The sequence below is a fragment of a genome, unplaced genomic scaffold, assembly GCF_019419815.1.
Source record: "Pyrus x bretschneideri cultivar Hongxiangsu unplaced genomic scaffold, Pyrus_bretschneideri_v1 Contig15, whole genome shotgun sequence".
In the NCBI taxonomy this organism is placed as follows: Eukaryota; Viridiplantae; Streptophyta; class Magnoliopsida; order Rosales; family Rosaceae; genus Pyrus; species Pyrus x bretschneideri.
The window spans coordinates 2,337,149-2,353,376 of NW_025999446.1; the positions used below are offsets into that span (position 1 = coordinate 2,337,149).

The following is a 16,228-nucleotide window of genomic DNA, read 5'->3' on the forward strand; positions in this document are numbered from 1 at the left end:
TTTAAAAGTCCTATTTTTCCGTTCAGCAACACCGTTTTGTTGCGGTGTATAGGGGCTGTTGTTTGATGAATTATGCCATGTGTGGCACAAAATTCAACAAAGGCATGAGACTGATATTCTCCTCCCCTATCGGATCTTAAGACTTTAATCTTCTTGTTAAGTTGATTCTCAACTTCTGCCTTATATGTCTTAAACATATCCAATGTCTCATCTTTACTATGAAGTGAATAAACATAACAATACTTACTGAAATCATTTATGTTAAATGTTACATAATAGGTTCTTTCCACCACGAGTTGGATATGATCTAAAATCACACAAGTCACTATGAATTAAATCTAATAAACCATTGGACTTTTCATGCACTGATTTAAAGCTTTGACTCGCAAATTTCGATTTTGTACAAGTCTCACATTTAACATTATCTAGATAATCAATTTTGGGCAACAAACCTAATCCAACCGACCAACCATCAATTTTGGCCCTTGTCTTGATTAATTAATATTAATATTATAGTATAATCATCAAGCCTAATCCAACCAACCATAAGGCCCAAGCCTTCAATCCATTTCCAAATGGTCCAAGTTCTAATTACTAAGAAAAATGAATAAGCCTATATAAAGGCTAGTGAAAAAATACTGTTGACCAATGTGAGACAAAAGGGTCTCAAACTCCTATCCATACATAATTTTGGTGAATTTTTGAATGGGGAAACAAAAACAATGAGAGAAATCTACGGCTGCTGACCTATATACTTAAGATTAATGGCAAGCTTCTGTTGTCTTCCGAAATGACTCTGAAACATAAGCCAACAACCGTTAATCAAACAAAGGAAATTTAAACATATTCTTTAGTAATATATTTGCACCAGCTATCAACTCCTCAGTTGCCAGTCGCAGATGAGATTTTTACTTGCAAATGGAGAAGAACGACTTGTAACTTTTATGACAGTGGATTCTTAGATAAAGAGAAAATTGATATGATATGCTGAAAATAAAGGGGGGAAAAGATTGCACGGGATACCTTTATCCTATGAGAAATCCATAGCCCAACATCTTTAAGTAGCTTGTTTTTTGAAGCATCCTGCTGGTTCATGGATTGCAAGCTCTTTAAGACATTGGGCCTTACCTCCCTCCGTCCATGCTTGGAGTGATTGTCACCTTCTAACTTTCACAGTCACTGACGCTAGCAAGACTCGATACTAATACGCTCCTCATCCGAATAAAGACAAAAGCCACGGCAACAGGTAATTACTTCCTAAAATTTGAAAAGTCCTATACAAAAGCCAGAGCGGGAGGACCACGTGGCGACAACTGGGAATTCGACCGTTGCGAAGTGCTTATTTAGCATTCCCCTTTCCTTCAATCTTTCTCCCTCTGTCATTCTTTCTCTATCTGTCTCCCCCCCCCCTCTCTTCTCTCTCATGGCGATTGCTGCGGAGAACCAGGCCCCCCAAGAAACCCCTTTCAAGTTTCAATTTTTTTTTTTCAGGCGTTAGGGGTTTTTGAATCCCCACAATTCGAATTCTAGGGTTTTCATTTCTTTTCGATCCTATGAAGATAATGGTCTCTTTAGGTTTATGTGAATTTTGAGATTGCATTTTTAAAATTCGAATTTTGACTCTAGGGTTTTCTGATTCGAAGATTTAGGAATCTGGGGTTGGTCAATTAGCTTCAATTTTCGAGAATTTAAAATGCTCATTGGTGAAAATTTTATTTATTTATTTCTTTCTTGATTTTTTAATTTTATGTGGATTTTGAAAAATGGGTTCGGTTTTAACTTTCAACAGGCATCTTCGGAGGTTTCGGCGACGGAGACAAGAAGATGGACGCTCAACGACTTCGATATCGGAAAGCCCCTCGGACGAGGAAAGTTTGGTCACGTCTATTTGGCAAGAGAGAAGAGGGTATGTTCCTTTTCTTCTTTTTTATGGGCATGCATTTTGCAAATTTTGATTTTCTCCAGCTGCTATTTATTTTTTTTTGTTTGGTACTTGTGCTCAATTCATGGATATTAGGTGTTTCGATCTTGGTTGGTTTGTTTTGGTGAAGGAATTAATCTTTTATAGGTTCCGACTTGCATTTCGTTCTTGATCTATCGTTTCTTTGGTTGTTTGTGAAGATTGGCATGAATAGGGAAATCTAATGAAGATTTTGGTTTACAATATGCATTCTTATAAGTTTGCCTAGATTCAATTGTATACCCAATTTGATCTGTATGTATCCTTTGAACAGAGCAATCACATCGTCGCACTCAAAGTCCTCTTTAAGAGCCAGCTGCAGCAGTCTCAGGTTGAACATCAGCTTCGTCGTGAGGTTGAGATACAAAGTCATCTTTGACATCCCAATATCGTACGCCTCTACGGCTACTTTACGATCAGGTATATTACTCCTAAGCTACTTATTTTTCAACATCTTAAACCTGTATTACTCAGTGGAAGGAAGGTTTTTTACCCTTTCTTTGGAATGTATTTATTGCAGAAACGAGTTTATTTGATATTAGAATATGCTGCTAAAGGTGAACTGTACAAGGAACTACAGAAGTGTAAATACTTCGGTGAAAGACGTGCTGCCACTGTAAGTTGTTTTCATGTGGTGTTTCGTAATTCATTTACATTTGTACTTTGACATGAATACTTTACCATGTTAGGTCATTTATTTTTTAAAATTGGGCTAGAATTCTGATGTTTGTATGTATGTTGTATTGGCAGTATGTTGCATCATTAGCCCGCGCCCTTATATACTGCCATGGAAAGCACGTAATTCATAGAGATATCAAACCAGAAAACCTACTCATTGGTGCACAGGTACTGACTGCCATCTATGCTTTTATGTGTTTCACTACATTTTCCAATACGTATATGATGTTCATTGAATCAAGTACGGAAATAAGTGGGCCACCATCGGCAGTATTTTTGTGCCTACCGTACTCATCTTCATAGGATGAATCACATCTAATTTTTGGACCATATTTAACCCAATCATTGTGAAAATTTTGGACAATTAATTAAATAGCAAGGCAACAAAACTCAAAATTTTCAAACAATATGATTTTCATTAGGTTTCCTTATGAAATATTCAACATCAAAGGCAAAGCCAGCATTGCCGTAATTAATAAAAATATTCAACTGTCCCATCAAGTCTCAAATAAACAAACTTCAAATAGGAAAAGTCCAAAGAGTCCGAACAAAATTTTAAACAAAGTCCTGAAAATAGTATTTTTCCGGGGCTCGCCTTGATCATCCGTAATTCCTGCGAATTTCAAAAAAACAAAAAAAATTCTCCAAGATAGATCCTTTGGAGAAATCCAAAATGTGCATTTTCTACGCCGTCTGCAAGCTCACCGTGTTTGCAGAGCTCTCCCACATCCTTATGGCTCTTCCTGCTCTGATAGAGACGCTCAAGGAGGAAGTACTGAAAAACATCAGCACACTGTTCCTTTGTCTGGTAATCACCGGGGCTAGTATTTTTGTGCCTACAATACTCATCTTCATAGGATGAATCACATCTAATTTTTGGACCATATTTAGCCCAATCATTGTGAAAATTTTGGACAATTAATTAAATAGCAAGGAAACAAAATATAATAAACATATATACAAGGAAGGGAACTTTAACGAAAAATTCTCGGTACTATTCACTTTAACAAAAAACCATATTTGAACTCAAAATTTTCAAACGATTTTCATTAGGTTTCCTTATGAAAAATTCAACATCAAAGGCAAAGCCAGCATTGCCATAATTAATAAAAATATTCAACTGTCCCATCAAGTCCCAAATAAACAAACTTCAAATAGGAAAAGTTCAAACAAAATTTTAAACAAAGTCCTGAAAATATTATTTTTCTAGGGCTCGCCTTGATCATCCGTATGGTTCATTTGAACGGCAATGTGGCCGCGTGGAGGTTGTCCAAGATGTGCTCCGGACATAGGAAACATAATGCCAAGGATTTTCGAGTGATTCTGAAGGAGGATGTCAAGATGGCCAAGGGGTTGTCGAACTCCACATGCATCCGGATAATGCTTCTGAATTCTCCAAGATAGATCTTTTGGAGAAACCCAAGATGCGCATTTTCGACTCCGTGTGCAAGCTCATCGTGTTTGTGAAGCTTTCCCACATCCTTCTGGCTCTTCTTGCTCTGAGGGAGGCACTCAAGATGTTGACTCCGTATGAGGCCTTGGATTACATGTTGAAGAAAGGGGGAGATAAGTGGGATCCGAGCAGGGGCTACACACAATAGGAATGCTCCAGGGCTACACACAATAGGAATGCTCCAGGGGATGAGATGACAAATGGCTGGTGCAAGGAGATAAGGACATAGTGCGTGGAGAGGCAAAGGGAGAGAAAGCAGAGGAATCGGATGGAGAAAGCAAATCCAAGAAGGAAAAGGAGTTGGCAGGGGAGAGCAAATCCAACGAGGAAGACGAATCGGCAGGAGAGAGCAAGGTATCTTCGGGCGGAGATGAATGAACGGGTAATACTAAAAAAAAAATTAGTATTACCCGTTCATTCGTCTCCGCCCGAAGATACCTTGCTCTCTCCTGCCGATTCCTCTTCCTTATTGGATTTGCTCTCCTTCCGATTCCTTTTCGTTCTTGGATTTGGTCTCTCCAACCGATTCCTCTGGTTTCTGTTCCTTTGCCTCTCCACACACTATGGTCCTCATCTCCTTGCACCAACCATTTGTTATCTCATCCTAGAGCGGTTCTGTTGTTTGTAGCCCCTGCTCGGGTCCCATTTCTCTCCCTCTTTCTTCAACATGCAATCCACAGCCTTATACGGAGTCAACGTCTTGAGCGTCTCTATCAGAGCAGGAAGAGCCATAAGGATGTGGGAGAGCTCTGCAAACACGGTGAGCTTGCAGACGGCGTAGAAAATGCACATTTTGGATTTCTCCAAAGGATCTATCTTGGAGAATTTTTTTGTTTTTTTGAAATTCGCAGGAATTACGGATGATCAAGGCGAGCCCCGGAAAAATACTATTTTCAGGACTTTGTTTAAAATTTTGTTCGGACTCTTTGGACTTTTCCTATTTGAAGTTTGTTTATTTGAGACTTGATGGGACAGTTGAATATTTTTATTAATTACGGCAATGCTGGCTTTGCCTTTGATGTTGAATTTTTCATAAGGAAACCTAATGAAAATCATATTGTTTGAAAATTTTGAGTTTTGTTGCCTTGCTATTTAATTAATTGTCCAAAATTTTCACAATGATTGGGTTAAATATGGTCCAAAAATTAGATGTGATTCATCCTATGAAGATGAGTACTGTAGGCACAAAAATACTAGCCCCGGTGATTACCAGACAAAGGAACAGTGTGCTGATGTTTTTCAGTACATACTCCCCTATGCAAAGGCTTCTTCTGTGAGCTCCTCCCCTTTGTTTTTCAAATTCCATGTGTTTGCATGTATTACATGTGCCTATGTATGCTCACCATTGCAATTTATCACAAGGGTTCTAATGACAAGGCGTTGTAGCCTTCTTTCCACATACAGGTTCTAATGACATGGCGTTGTAGCATTCTTTGTTTACTTCATCAATTGACTAATGAATGATAAGACTTTATTGCTAGCATTCTCGAATGCTTAGGCTATGTGTATGATTCGTGTAGTAAAAATGTATCAGCCTATGCTCATCATCTTTTGCATCTGCCTATGCTCCTCACCTTTTGTTTTCCTTCATGCCATTGGACCAATTCATAAGCCTCCTATATTTGCTATGGAGCTTTGCCTATTCATACATCGTTATATACCCACAATTTGAAATTTTGTGCAGTTAAAGGATAGAAGTGATCAATCCCATTGAACATGGGAGGAAGGAAGTGTATCGAATTGCCAAAAGAAACTGAACATTATATGGATGCATATGCCTCAAATGCATGTTTGTTGTTTATCATTCTGATTTGTGAATTCTGCAGAAACCAAAAGATTTTTGTCTCGAAAAGTTTCATTTTATAATGATCCTGTTTACAGGAAGTAGAGGAGGAAGAATGCTACTTTACCTCAAAGCTCATGTTGGCCATACAGGTCATTCGGGATTTTCCTAATTTTTTTCAATTAGCATGCCATTAAGGCAAACAAGAAAAAAAGCTAGTGTTTTTTCTTTTTTTTGCTTTGATTTTGGATATTAGAATACCCTGGGGATGTGATTGATCAATGTGATGATTTTTTCTCATTTTGTGGCTCAGTCTTGAGATACACGAGCTATTGGCATTGGTGTACCATGATATCCATCAGAGTGGTACCATTTTATGATCAGCGAACTGTTGTATCTGTGAAGGATGCAGCATGGACGATGTTTTGTGGGAAATCAACGAGACACTTTAAAAAGAGCTTTTGCTCACAAGTATGCCCTCTTTTCTACCTAGTTTCATTTTTCCAGACAAAAACCAGCCACCTCATGTGCCATAATCAAATGGTAATCTGTCTCTGCTTTCTTCTGTATCAGGCAAGATTGGTCAAATGCTTACTATATCGGAAAGCTCTGTGAAAAGCTCAAGTTCTTCTCTTATGAGTCATCGGTCATATTATTACAAAGCTATTGTTGCTGGTAGATCGGGAAGCAAAGATTCTACTGATAGTTCTGTTTCATGTCCAATCCATGGGATACTGAACATGGTGATATGTCCAGATTTAGTAAAAAACAACAACAAATAACAATGGTGCTTTCCCTGTGGCTCATTTTCTTTTAGAGGAGGCTGCTAGTAGAGGTCTCTTGCATCAGGGACCTATGGATGTTGATGTTTATTTGAATTGCCATCAGCGGAAATTGCAAATCCTTATGGCAGCTCCAGGGCAATTGAATGCATTGATTCCTGTAAATCCTTACTCGCTATGCTTCTGACATAGACACACAAGAAAGTTCAAGCAAGCAGTGCTGGAATTTATTGGTTGCCGAGGAAGTGAAGGCTATTTCTATTTCTCAACGTGTTTCCCAAGTGAAGAACTGGATTGATCAATCTGGGGATTCTGTTAGTCAATCGATATTCATGTATAAATAGCTTTGATGATGAATCATGCTTACCTCAAACTGTAAAACTCGGTACATTTTTTCCAATCAAACAAAGAATTAGGTTTTCACAAGTCAATAACTTTATGGATCAGTCTACAGATTTTGTAATTTCATGTTTTGTGCAGTACATGCGGTTACTTTACTAAAATACTTACTGCCATGTTATTTATTTAATTATATGAATGCTTTGTTGACTGACGTTAATAGTTGCAGCATTTAGACTCATATTTAGATTGACTTGGACATTTATGCATGCCTTCATTTGGTGGTTACATTCTGTTTATATACTAGTGTTGGTTATGAGGATAACTAGCGAAGTTTTGGTCTTCGATATTTGAAGCCTGCTAGGTTTTATACAGACTATTATATCCTTTGTTTGTCATTTATGCACGAACTGATATGAATATTCGTGGACAACCACCATATACATTTGCTATACATAAAAGCTTTCCTAAAACGAGGCATTTCGTTTTTTGTTAATTGGTTTGCATATGAGATATCTTTTCAAAGGCCATGTTTGATGTTTACTCTTCTGTTAGAAAATAAATGATATGATACAAAATCTGCATTATCTGGTTAATTAGAGATGACCACAATGTTGTATTGGGTTTGAATTTGATGTTAATTTGGTATTGGGAATCATGCCCAGTTCGTGCATAAAGTTCCTTCTGCAGAAATGAATGACCTCTATTGCTCAATCTTGAGAATTCCTGGAAAATATGTGAGACGTCTTCACTCATTAAGGAATTCAAAAACCACCAACGGTTCATGATGAATTTTCTTGTGCATTCTTATACCAGTTGGTGAAAAAGTTGTTTATACTGTAAACAATGGGTTTTTTTTTTTTTTTTTTCGGTAATATTTACTTTTTGTGATTTGGCACTAAGAATGATTAATGATCGGTTTTTCTTGAGGAAACCTAATAATCAGAAAGAGGCAAAATGTAATCCATCTGGATTTTGGGACTGAAGAACCTGATGATATGGTTTCTGTCTATCACTATATGGTGTCGAGGTTGTTAAAAGGATGCACCATTTGTCATCGTTTGAATGAGAAGGCACTATAGAACGTGGTGCCATAAATCATAGAGATGTAGCTTTGTAGTGCCAAGAATGATTATGGCCTACTACTTCTTTCAAGACAAGTTATGTCATGAAAACTACAAACCGAGTATTGCCATAAGTCAAGAGTATTTGTTATTTGAGAAACCCAAAATTCTTTTGAGATGAATTAATTAACATTGTTTTGGAAAGATGATAATTGGGATTGTGGTGGGCCGAGGCAAAAAAAAGGAGATAACATTCTTGTGTGGGGGTTTGAGACCCGTGACAATTTTGAAAGCTTATAAGCTAAAGGATGAAGGCCAACAAGTGATTTTCCAAAAACGGCTTGTAAGGCATTTAGGCCCTAATTATATGAAGATACAGTCTTCATTGCTTCCTACTTCTTAAAGTACGAAAAATGATAAATTGAGTGATACCATTAAAAGCAACCACAATTATGAAAGAATTGTGGGGGTTGGTTAAAAGTAGTTTACTAATTGAATGACATTTAAGATGTCATCTCTTGTAATGAGTAATTGTTCAAGGTATGGCAAGCTTAGAGATATTCTTACAAATACCTTAAATGTGAGGGAGTTTACCCAAGTGCTTATTGTTAGCAAATTACTTAGTAATGAAGTCATAATATAAATTTTGAGGACTTGACATTTCAAACAATGTCAAACAACTACTCTCGTATGAAATATAATTTCATAATATGGAAGTGCACACCATAAGAGTAGTCAACCTTAGTGATACCAATTATTAAAGGTTTGATTAGAGAGTAAATTGATCATCGAGGGGAATGAGGCTAAAGCCAACACAACTAATGAATCAGCCGAGCGGAAACCTAACTGAGTTGATTGGAGATTCCATGGTCTAAGTTCAATAGGCAAACTAGTTGGGCATGATTCAAAGAAGTTAACACACTATATGCCTCATTCCTATGGTGGAAGAAATGTGTTGTCTGCAGAAGTTTTAGGATTTATATTTGTACTTAATGACAGTGATATCTTATAAATAAGAGGAATAAAGCAGACTATTCTTAATCAGTGGTCACCTATGTGAGAGTAGAAGTGGATCGCTTCTAACTCTAAATCTCTTATGAATCCGGGATTTGTTCAGGACCAAAATGAACACAACCGTATGAACCGGAATATATTAGGATTAGTGATGTGTGTTGCTTATTGTCTCGGTTTACTACTGCAGTGAACAGTTCAAGATTCTATATTCACTGCGTCACTAAGTAAATCTGATAAGTATTCACTAGGGTAGGTTCAAGTCCAAAAGACACCTCTCTCAATGCATCTCTTGTCCGCCTGTACTCTCAAATTCTTCCTAATTTTTCATTCATGTGGAGGATTGTTGGAAATTATATATTATATATTATAGTATATAATTTTAATAATTGAATGAAAAATATTGTTAACCAATTTCTTAGAAAGGTTATGTTGTTTAGTTGTATTCCCTTGATAAGTGATGTATACTTATAGATGAAAAGTTACATCTCTTTGATAAGTAGAAATTGGATTCTATATAAACCCATGAAACCATTGGTATTAAATATAGAAAATTAGAGTTAATTTTTATTCTTGAGAAATAGGGTTTCCCCACTTTGTTTCTCTCATGTTTTGTGAGTCAAATTCCGAGTTGTGTCTTGAGAGTACGGAATATATAAAGTTCGTCAGAGTCCGAAGATTGAAGTGCTTTGACTTTAGATTATAGATTGTTGAATCCTGGGAGATGGACGCCTACCGAACTAGAAGCACAAGAATAGGGGCGAAATTCTATCTTTAGGACATTGCATTTATGCAAGCCTCAATCTCTAAGTTTGTCAGTTATTCTAATTTTTTCTCTAATTGTTTATATTAATCTCATATATAATTGATATTGTGAATTTCTTTATGATTATTATCATTGGAATTCTTGTGTTATTTTCATATTTTCTAATATTGCTCCAATAGTAAATACTGATCAAATCAAAAGAAGTTGGTTCATTGAAGCTTCCATCGCATTCTGCAAGATTCAGCACCTCAACGCCATAATAAATATTAAAACTCAAGTGAGTCTTGTCAACTCAAGTTGGTCATACAACGAACTCTCTCACGAATATTTTTTCCAATCCGATCGATGACATGCATAGGATTTGAACTTGATAGAGAAATGATGAACTTAATTAAAGTGTTTATGTGGTTTTTTATCTGATTAACTCGGAGTAATTGTTCTTGATTTGAATCAGATGCTTGATTTACTTTTACTGTATTACTGTTTAGATTAGAGTGTAAATCTAAACGCTCAGAACACATTGTTTAGATTTTGAAACCACGTTCTGCTACTTTATAGGTGCAGATGTTTGATTTTGTTTAACTCTGTGATATTTCTATTGACGTGATGGGTCTACTATGTCAGGGTTCGGGTGGAATTACTATCAAGAAGACCAGCCAGGCCCTATTAATCGGTGTATATGATGAGCCTGTGACTGCTGGGCAGTGCAACAAAGTCGTTGAGAGGCTGGGCGATTACCTCACCGAGCAGGGTCTCTAATTGCTTCGGTGAGAGTTGATTATCTCCCCATTCCCCATTCCCCTTCTTTTGTTTGGCCGTTACTATTTAATTTCGACTCATGCTCTGGATATGGAAATATCTTTGTGAATGATAGTCCTTTAATTTTACAATTATTATCCCCAAAGTTTATTTTCTTCCTTCTTATACTTGAAAACATATGTAATTGGTGTCGTTATCTCCCGAATGCCTACGTGAAACGGGTGTTTGTACTATGTAGTTTGGTTTACCAGACCATGAGTTGGGCGAGCTTGTCTAAAGATATTCACCACTTTCGAGTTTTGAGTGGTGAATTTTATCATGAGTAATGCTAAGGACACTAAATTATAGACAAAATTTGCACATTTGTCAAATTTGGGTGAGCTTGTCCGGAATTAACTGAGCCATTTGTCAAATTCACTTTGAATTTTATCATTGTTACAAAGGAAACACTTCAAAGTCGAAAATTCCCAGATGCCTTATTCACTACTTTTGAAGTTGTCTAACTTTGATATTTTGCCATTCAGTATTACGGTCTGGTGGTATTCCTCTTCGCTTGAGAGTGAGAGGTATTGGGTTCAAATCTCGTGGATGGCGAATTTGGTACCAAATTAGATTACCCATTTTGTGTGGTTTAGCCAAACTTTTCCTTTCAAATCATCTCACACAAATTCCAAGTTAATGGGTCTTTTGACCTATTAATTATCCAAACCCAAATGGTATCAAGCCTACAACTCCCAACTCCAAATTCTTCAATATTATAATGGTACGAAAACCATGAAGGTTCTTCAATGCGACAATCACCCACTCGATCAAGTTCTTGAATTCGAAATCGTACAAAGGGCCCAAATCCTTTCAAATTAATCCGTCATTCACATATCAAGTCAAAAATGACACAAGCCGCGCCAAGCCTCAAATGGCACGAAGCGGCGTCAACTCTCAAACGGCACGAAACCGTGTTAAGTCTCAAACGGCATAGAGTTGTCCCAAATTTCTCAAGTAACACAAAATCATTCTAAAATGGCAAAAAGCCAATCCAAAATCCAAATGGTACAAAACCCATCAAAATCAAATCACACTAGAATTACGCCGGTTTGATTCCGTCAAGGATACATAAGTAATCTAGAAATTCAATCTAGACGCAACCGCACAAATCCAAAAGTACCAAATTTTAGTGAGGTCATTAACTTGCTAGACGCCCCAAAAATTCAAACCATTAACGAACTAGGTCTTTTGATTTCATCAAGGATACGTAGGCAGTCTAGTACTACATTGTTTGATATCGAGATAATTTTTCAAGAGTTGTTGATGCAAGTTTCGGGTTTCGCCAGATGGTAGCAGTGGCGCTGGACGAGGACACGCACTCGAGTGGCCTAACCTCCCACAACGGTAGCAGAAAATTCTCAACCCTTCATACTTGAATCGAATCACATAGGAGCCCCTAGCTGGGCATGGTACTGAACAACATGTAATTAAGGGCCGTAATGCGTCAAAATCCACCCTTCATCTCAAGAAACCTGGAAATCCAACCTCTGCTGGATCTTCAACTTGAAGAACTCTCGGTTCGGTAAGCAGAGATTAAATTTGACGACAAATAAATGTTTACATCGATCTTCCGCAAGAAGATTGAATAAAAATTCGTGGAAAAGCGTACCACATCTATGACTACCTCCAATTCGATACCACAAAGTAATTAAGCCACTCCGTTGCATCGACAAAAGCATATGGAATTAGGAGTGCATTTCATGTCACGTTGGAATTATGAAGAGATTACAAACCATGTATGAAAAAGCAATGAAAACAACAAATAAGACATAAGAAAGGGTTTCACAATATCCAGAGCTTTGAGCAAGCCATTGTTGAGGATGTTCATTTTTGAACCGGACCACTGCAAGTCGAGCCTTTCTTTAACGCACCAATGTCCACCTCAACACCACAATAAAGTTCCAAGAAAAGGCGGCAAGACAAACCGACGGGACTGTCACACCCATCAAATAGGGTTGTCTAGCATAAAAACAATAAAAATAAATAAACATGAAGAGGTTTTCATTCAAAATATTGGCTTGATTTCTCTATTTAATCGCAATACAGGGCTAGCCAATCACGCAGAAGTTGATTTTATTCATAGGAACTGATTAACAAGTGCTCTAGTTATATCATTCGGTTTCCGATTCCAGAAAACTGATGGAGATCATGTAAAAGCTATAAGCCACGTGCAAGACGAAACTTGTATATGGTACTAGAAGAAGAAGAAGAAACCGAGACAAGTATAAATACCTCAATCGCAGACATAAGCAATTTTTTGCAGCCACAAATCTCAAATCCCTCACAAGGCAAGTATTCGGAAGGAGTCCCGTATTTATCATACTCGGAATATAAATTACTCTGAAACGCAGCTCCTTCAACGTCTGAAGGACGAACAACCCTAACAGGGCCGCCGTTCGAATATCTCACCACCACCTCATCAGGGGCACTAGGACCTAACAGAATTAATTTAGATATTATCATTACATAATAGTTTTGTAATTACACAGAGAGAACTGATGATAGACCACGAAATGAAATGATACCGGCAATTAATTACGAGATAAACCTAATTAACGTGACGGGGAAGTGCGGATCATGAAGATTAATAATATCAAAGTGTTGAAGCCCCACCCACCCAGCAGCATGCAACGAAATTGAAAACAACTAAATTCGTACGTACTCTTTAAACTTGTGCCAGAGGAACGGGAACGGAAGCGGGAGGATCTGAATCCTGCAGATTAAACATGAAATTCTTTTATCAGGTTAGGTTAGGGTTTTGGGAAAACCCCCAAAATTATGCAAATGAATAATTAACTACCAAGCCAAACCAAACCATAGTTTTATATACGGATCCCAAAAAAGAAGGGAAAACCAAGGCGGCTATTAAAGGAAGATCGACCAAAACCTTGCGAGCCACAGATAAGATGGAGAAATCAGCTGGGATCAACAACATAAAACATAAACAGATCGAATTTCCGTGTTTTCTCACCTCCGGAGCGGGAACCAGAACGGCCGCCGCCGCCGCCACGACCCATTTTGCTCACTGACGAGGACACAACCCAAAACAACCCAACCGTCGGAGGGCCTTTGCCGGCTCTAGGGTTTTAGCTTTTCGTATCCTAGTTCACTTTCAGTCTCCTCAGGGTGGAGAAATTGTTATGACATGTGATTCTCAATTTTTTTTGTTTTTTATTTTAACCTGTGAATCTGAATTGTGAGGCTTAAATATTAAAATGATCTCGGTGTTATAGTCATATAGTCAACTTAGTTCCCGTATTTTTGAACTGACTAATTTAATTCTCGTGTCTATGTTAGCTAATTATGAACATTTCATTCCATCTCTTTTAAAAAATTTATAAAAAAAATTATACTAGATATAATTATCCTTTCTCTTTACAGAAAGATAAAAATCAATAAGAAATAACACATATAAGAGATAAAACTTCTAATCTGAAAAATGATTAAGGTTGTGACGTAGAAAAAAGAGGGGGTAGTGTTAGGAAGGAGGTTGGGGAGTTGGAAGGAGAATAATTTTTCTTTTAATTTTAATTTAATTTTATTTTTAAATATTTTAAATAGAATAAATAATTTAATAAAATAAGTGTAAAATAATTTATAAATTTTTTTTACAGAAATTAGATGAAAATATTCTTAATTGGCTAAAGGAGATAAATACAATGATCAAATTGGCCAAATTGAAAACATATGGACTAAATTGACTCAATGACTAAAATACAGGAACCATTTTAACATTTCAACTTAATTGTGATTATTAAATAAGGCTTGTTAACATTCCACGTATTGTTGAATACAACCCACATACTTAATACACTCCACATTTGGCTTTTCAATCAAAGTTTATCTTAATGCACCCCACATTTGTTTTTTCAATCAAAGTTTATCTTAATGCATCCCATATACTTGGAACAAACAATATTATCTATACTAAACGGGTGGAAAAATAAGAGACTAAGTTAAACCTCATAATGAGCTAACAATGAGCCAACAATAGGGTGAGATGTCCAGATTTATTAGAAAAAAAACATCAAATAACCATGGTGCTTTCCCTGTGGCTCATTTGCTTTTAGAGGAGGCTGCTAGTAGAGGTATTTTGTCTCAGGATGCATTTGTTAAGTTCTTGGGGTTGGAAGGGATTACAAGGAATTGGGGGAAGGATATGAGCACCAAATGTTGCCTCTTTCTTGCTGAACTTTATTATAATCTTGGGTCATTGTCTTCCGATGTTTCCAGGCTATCTGAATTCATGTCTTGGCATCTTACCATCTTCGTAAAATTATTGAATCAGTAGCCGTGGAAGATGAAATTATTTTTGGGCTTAAGAGATTCTTTGGTACTGATGGAATATCCGTGAACGCCTCTGTTTGCCAGGATGTATCATTAGATGGTTCTCCTTTAACAAGTAACACTTCCTTCTGGGTTTGATTTTTCTGGTTAAGTGGACGGTATCTATTTTGGATGGCAACAAGGAAAAAGCCCACCAAGAATTCTATATTTCCTTGTCTCTTTTGGAAAAGAAGGAAAATACGAATGATTCCCAATGTGTGATCCGCCTTCCATATTGCAAGGTTGTTAAACTTGTGCCAGAGGAACGGGAACGGAAGCGGGAGGATCTGAATCCTGCAGATTAAACATGAAATTTTTTTATCAGGTTAGGTTAGGGTTTTGGGAAAACCCCCAAAATTATGCAAATGAATAATTAACTACCAAGCCAAACCAAACCATAGTTTTATATACGGATCCCAAAAAAGAAGGGAAAACCAAGGAGGCTATTAAAGGAAGATCGACCAAAACCTCGCGAGCCACAGATAAGATGGAGAAATCAGCTGGGATCAACAACATAAAACATAAACAGATCGAATTTCCGTGTTTTCTCACCTCCGGAGCGGGAACCAGACGGCCGCCGCCGCCGCCACGACCCATTTTGCTCACTGACGAGGACACAACCCAAAACAACCCAACCGTCCAGAGGGCCTTTGCCGGCTCTAGGGTTTTAGCTTTTCGTATCTTAGTTCACTTTCAGTCTCCTCAGGGTGGAGAAATTGTTATGACATGTGATTCTCAATTTTTTTTATTTTTTATTTTAACCAGTGAATCTGAATTGTGAGGCTTAAATATTAAAATGATCACGGTGTTATAGTCATATAGTCAACTTAGTTCCCGTATTTTTGAATTGACTAATTTAATCCTTGTGTTTGTCTATATTAGTTAATTATGAACATTTCATTCCATCTCTTTTAAAAAATTTATATGAAAAATTATACTAGATATAATTATCCTTTCTCTTTACAGAAAAATAAAAATCAATAAGAAATAACACATATAAGAGATAAAACTTCTAATCTGAAAAATGATTAAGGTTGTGACGTAGAAAAAAGAGGGGGCAATGTTAGGGAGGAGGTTGGGGAGTTGGAAGGAGAATAATTTTTCTTTTAATTTTAATTTAATTTTAATTTTAAATATTTTAAATAAAATAAATAATTTAATAAATAAGTTTATAATAATTTATAATTTTTTTTTACAGAAATTAGATGAAAATATTCTTGGCTAAAGGAGATAAACACAATGATCAAATTGGACAATTGAAAACA

At 36.8% G+C, this 16,228-nt stretch overlaps 2 protein-coding genes, 1 long non-coding RNA gene and 1 pseudogene across 3 annotated transcripts; 3 read left to right on the plus strand and 1 right to left on the minus strand.

The window, feature by feature from the left end:
* The first annotated feature begins 1,414 nt into the window (after positions 1 to 1,414).
* On the plus strand, positions 1,415 to 7,206 carry LOC125468115 (annotated as a pseudogene).
* Positions 4,509 to 5,860, plus strand: LOC125475503. Its single transcript, XR_007256874.1, has 2 exons — positions 4,509 to 5,364; positions 5,776 to 5,860. It is a non-coding gene; the product is annotated as an uncharacterized LOC125475503 (long non-coding RNA).
* On the plus strand, positions 6,223 to 10,595 carry LOC103941778 (profilin-3-like). The gene is made up of 4 exons (XM_048580170.1): positions 6,223 to 6,301; positions 6,448 to 6,617; positions 6,763 to 6,816; positions 10,461 to 10,595. Exons 1-4 carry the CDS (start codon positions 6,223 to 6,225, stop codon positions 10,593 to 10,595), a joined length of 438 nt encoding a protein of 145 aa, XP_048436127.1.
* Positions 10,596 to 12,298: 1,703 nt separating this feature from the next.
* On the minus strand, positions 12,299 to 13,783 carry LOC103936352. The gene is made up of 4 exons (XM_048580576.1): positions 13,609 to 13,783; positions 13,300 to 13,350; positions 12,870 to 13,072; positions 12,299 to 12,596 (listed from the first exon to the last, which is right to left on the minus strand). Exons 1-4 carry the CDS (start codon positions 13,652 to 13,654, stop codon positions 12,462 to 12,464), a joined length of 435 nt encoding a protein of 144 aa, XP_048436533.1. The 5' UTR covers positions 13,655 to 13,783; the 3' UTR covers positions 12,299 to 12,461.
* Positions 13,784 to 16,228: the final 2,445 nt, after the last annotated feature.

What these genes read in the sequence shown, in the direction of transcription:
- LOC103941778 (XM_048580170.1), top strand. Translation starts at nt 6,223, where the DNA reads ATGATATCCATCAGAGTGGTACCATTTTATGATCAGCGAACTGTTGTA. An exon ending in TGCAGCATGGACGATGTTTT is followed by an intron (nt 6,302 to 6,447) that starts GTGGGAAATCAA and finishes CTTCTGTATCAG; the next exon opens with GCAAGATTGGTCAAATGCTT. An exon ending in TCCATGGGATACTGAACATG is followed by an intron (nt 6,618 to 6,762) that starts GTGATATGTCCA and finishes AATTGCCATCAG; the next exon opens with CGGAAATTGCAAATCCTTAT.
- LOC103936352 (XM_048580576.1), bottom strand. Translation starts at nt 13,654, where the DNA reads ATGGGTCGTGGCGGCGGCGGCGGCCGTTCTGGTTCCCGCTCCGGAG. An exon ending in TTCTGGTTCCCGCTCCGGAG is followed by an intron (nt 13,351 to 13,608) that starts GTGAGAAAACAC and finishes TTTAATCTGCAG; the next exon opens with GATTCAGATCCTCCCGCTTC. An exon ending in TGCTTATGTCTGCGATTGAG is followed by an intron (nt 12,597 to 12,869) that starts GTATTTATACTT and finishes TTTTTATGCTAG; the next exon opens with ACAACCCTATTTGATGGGTG.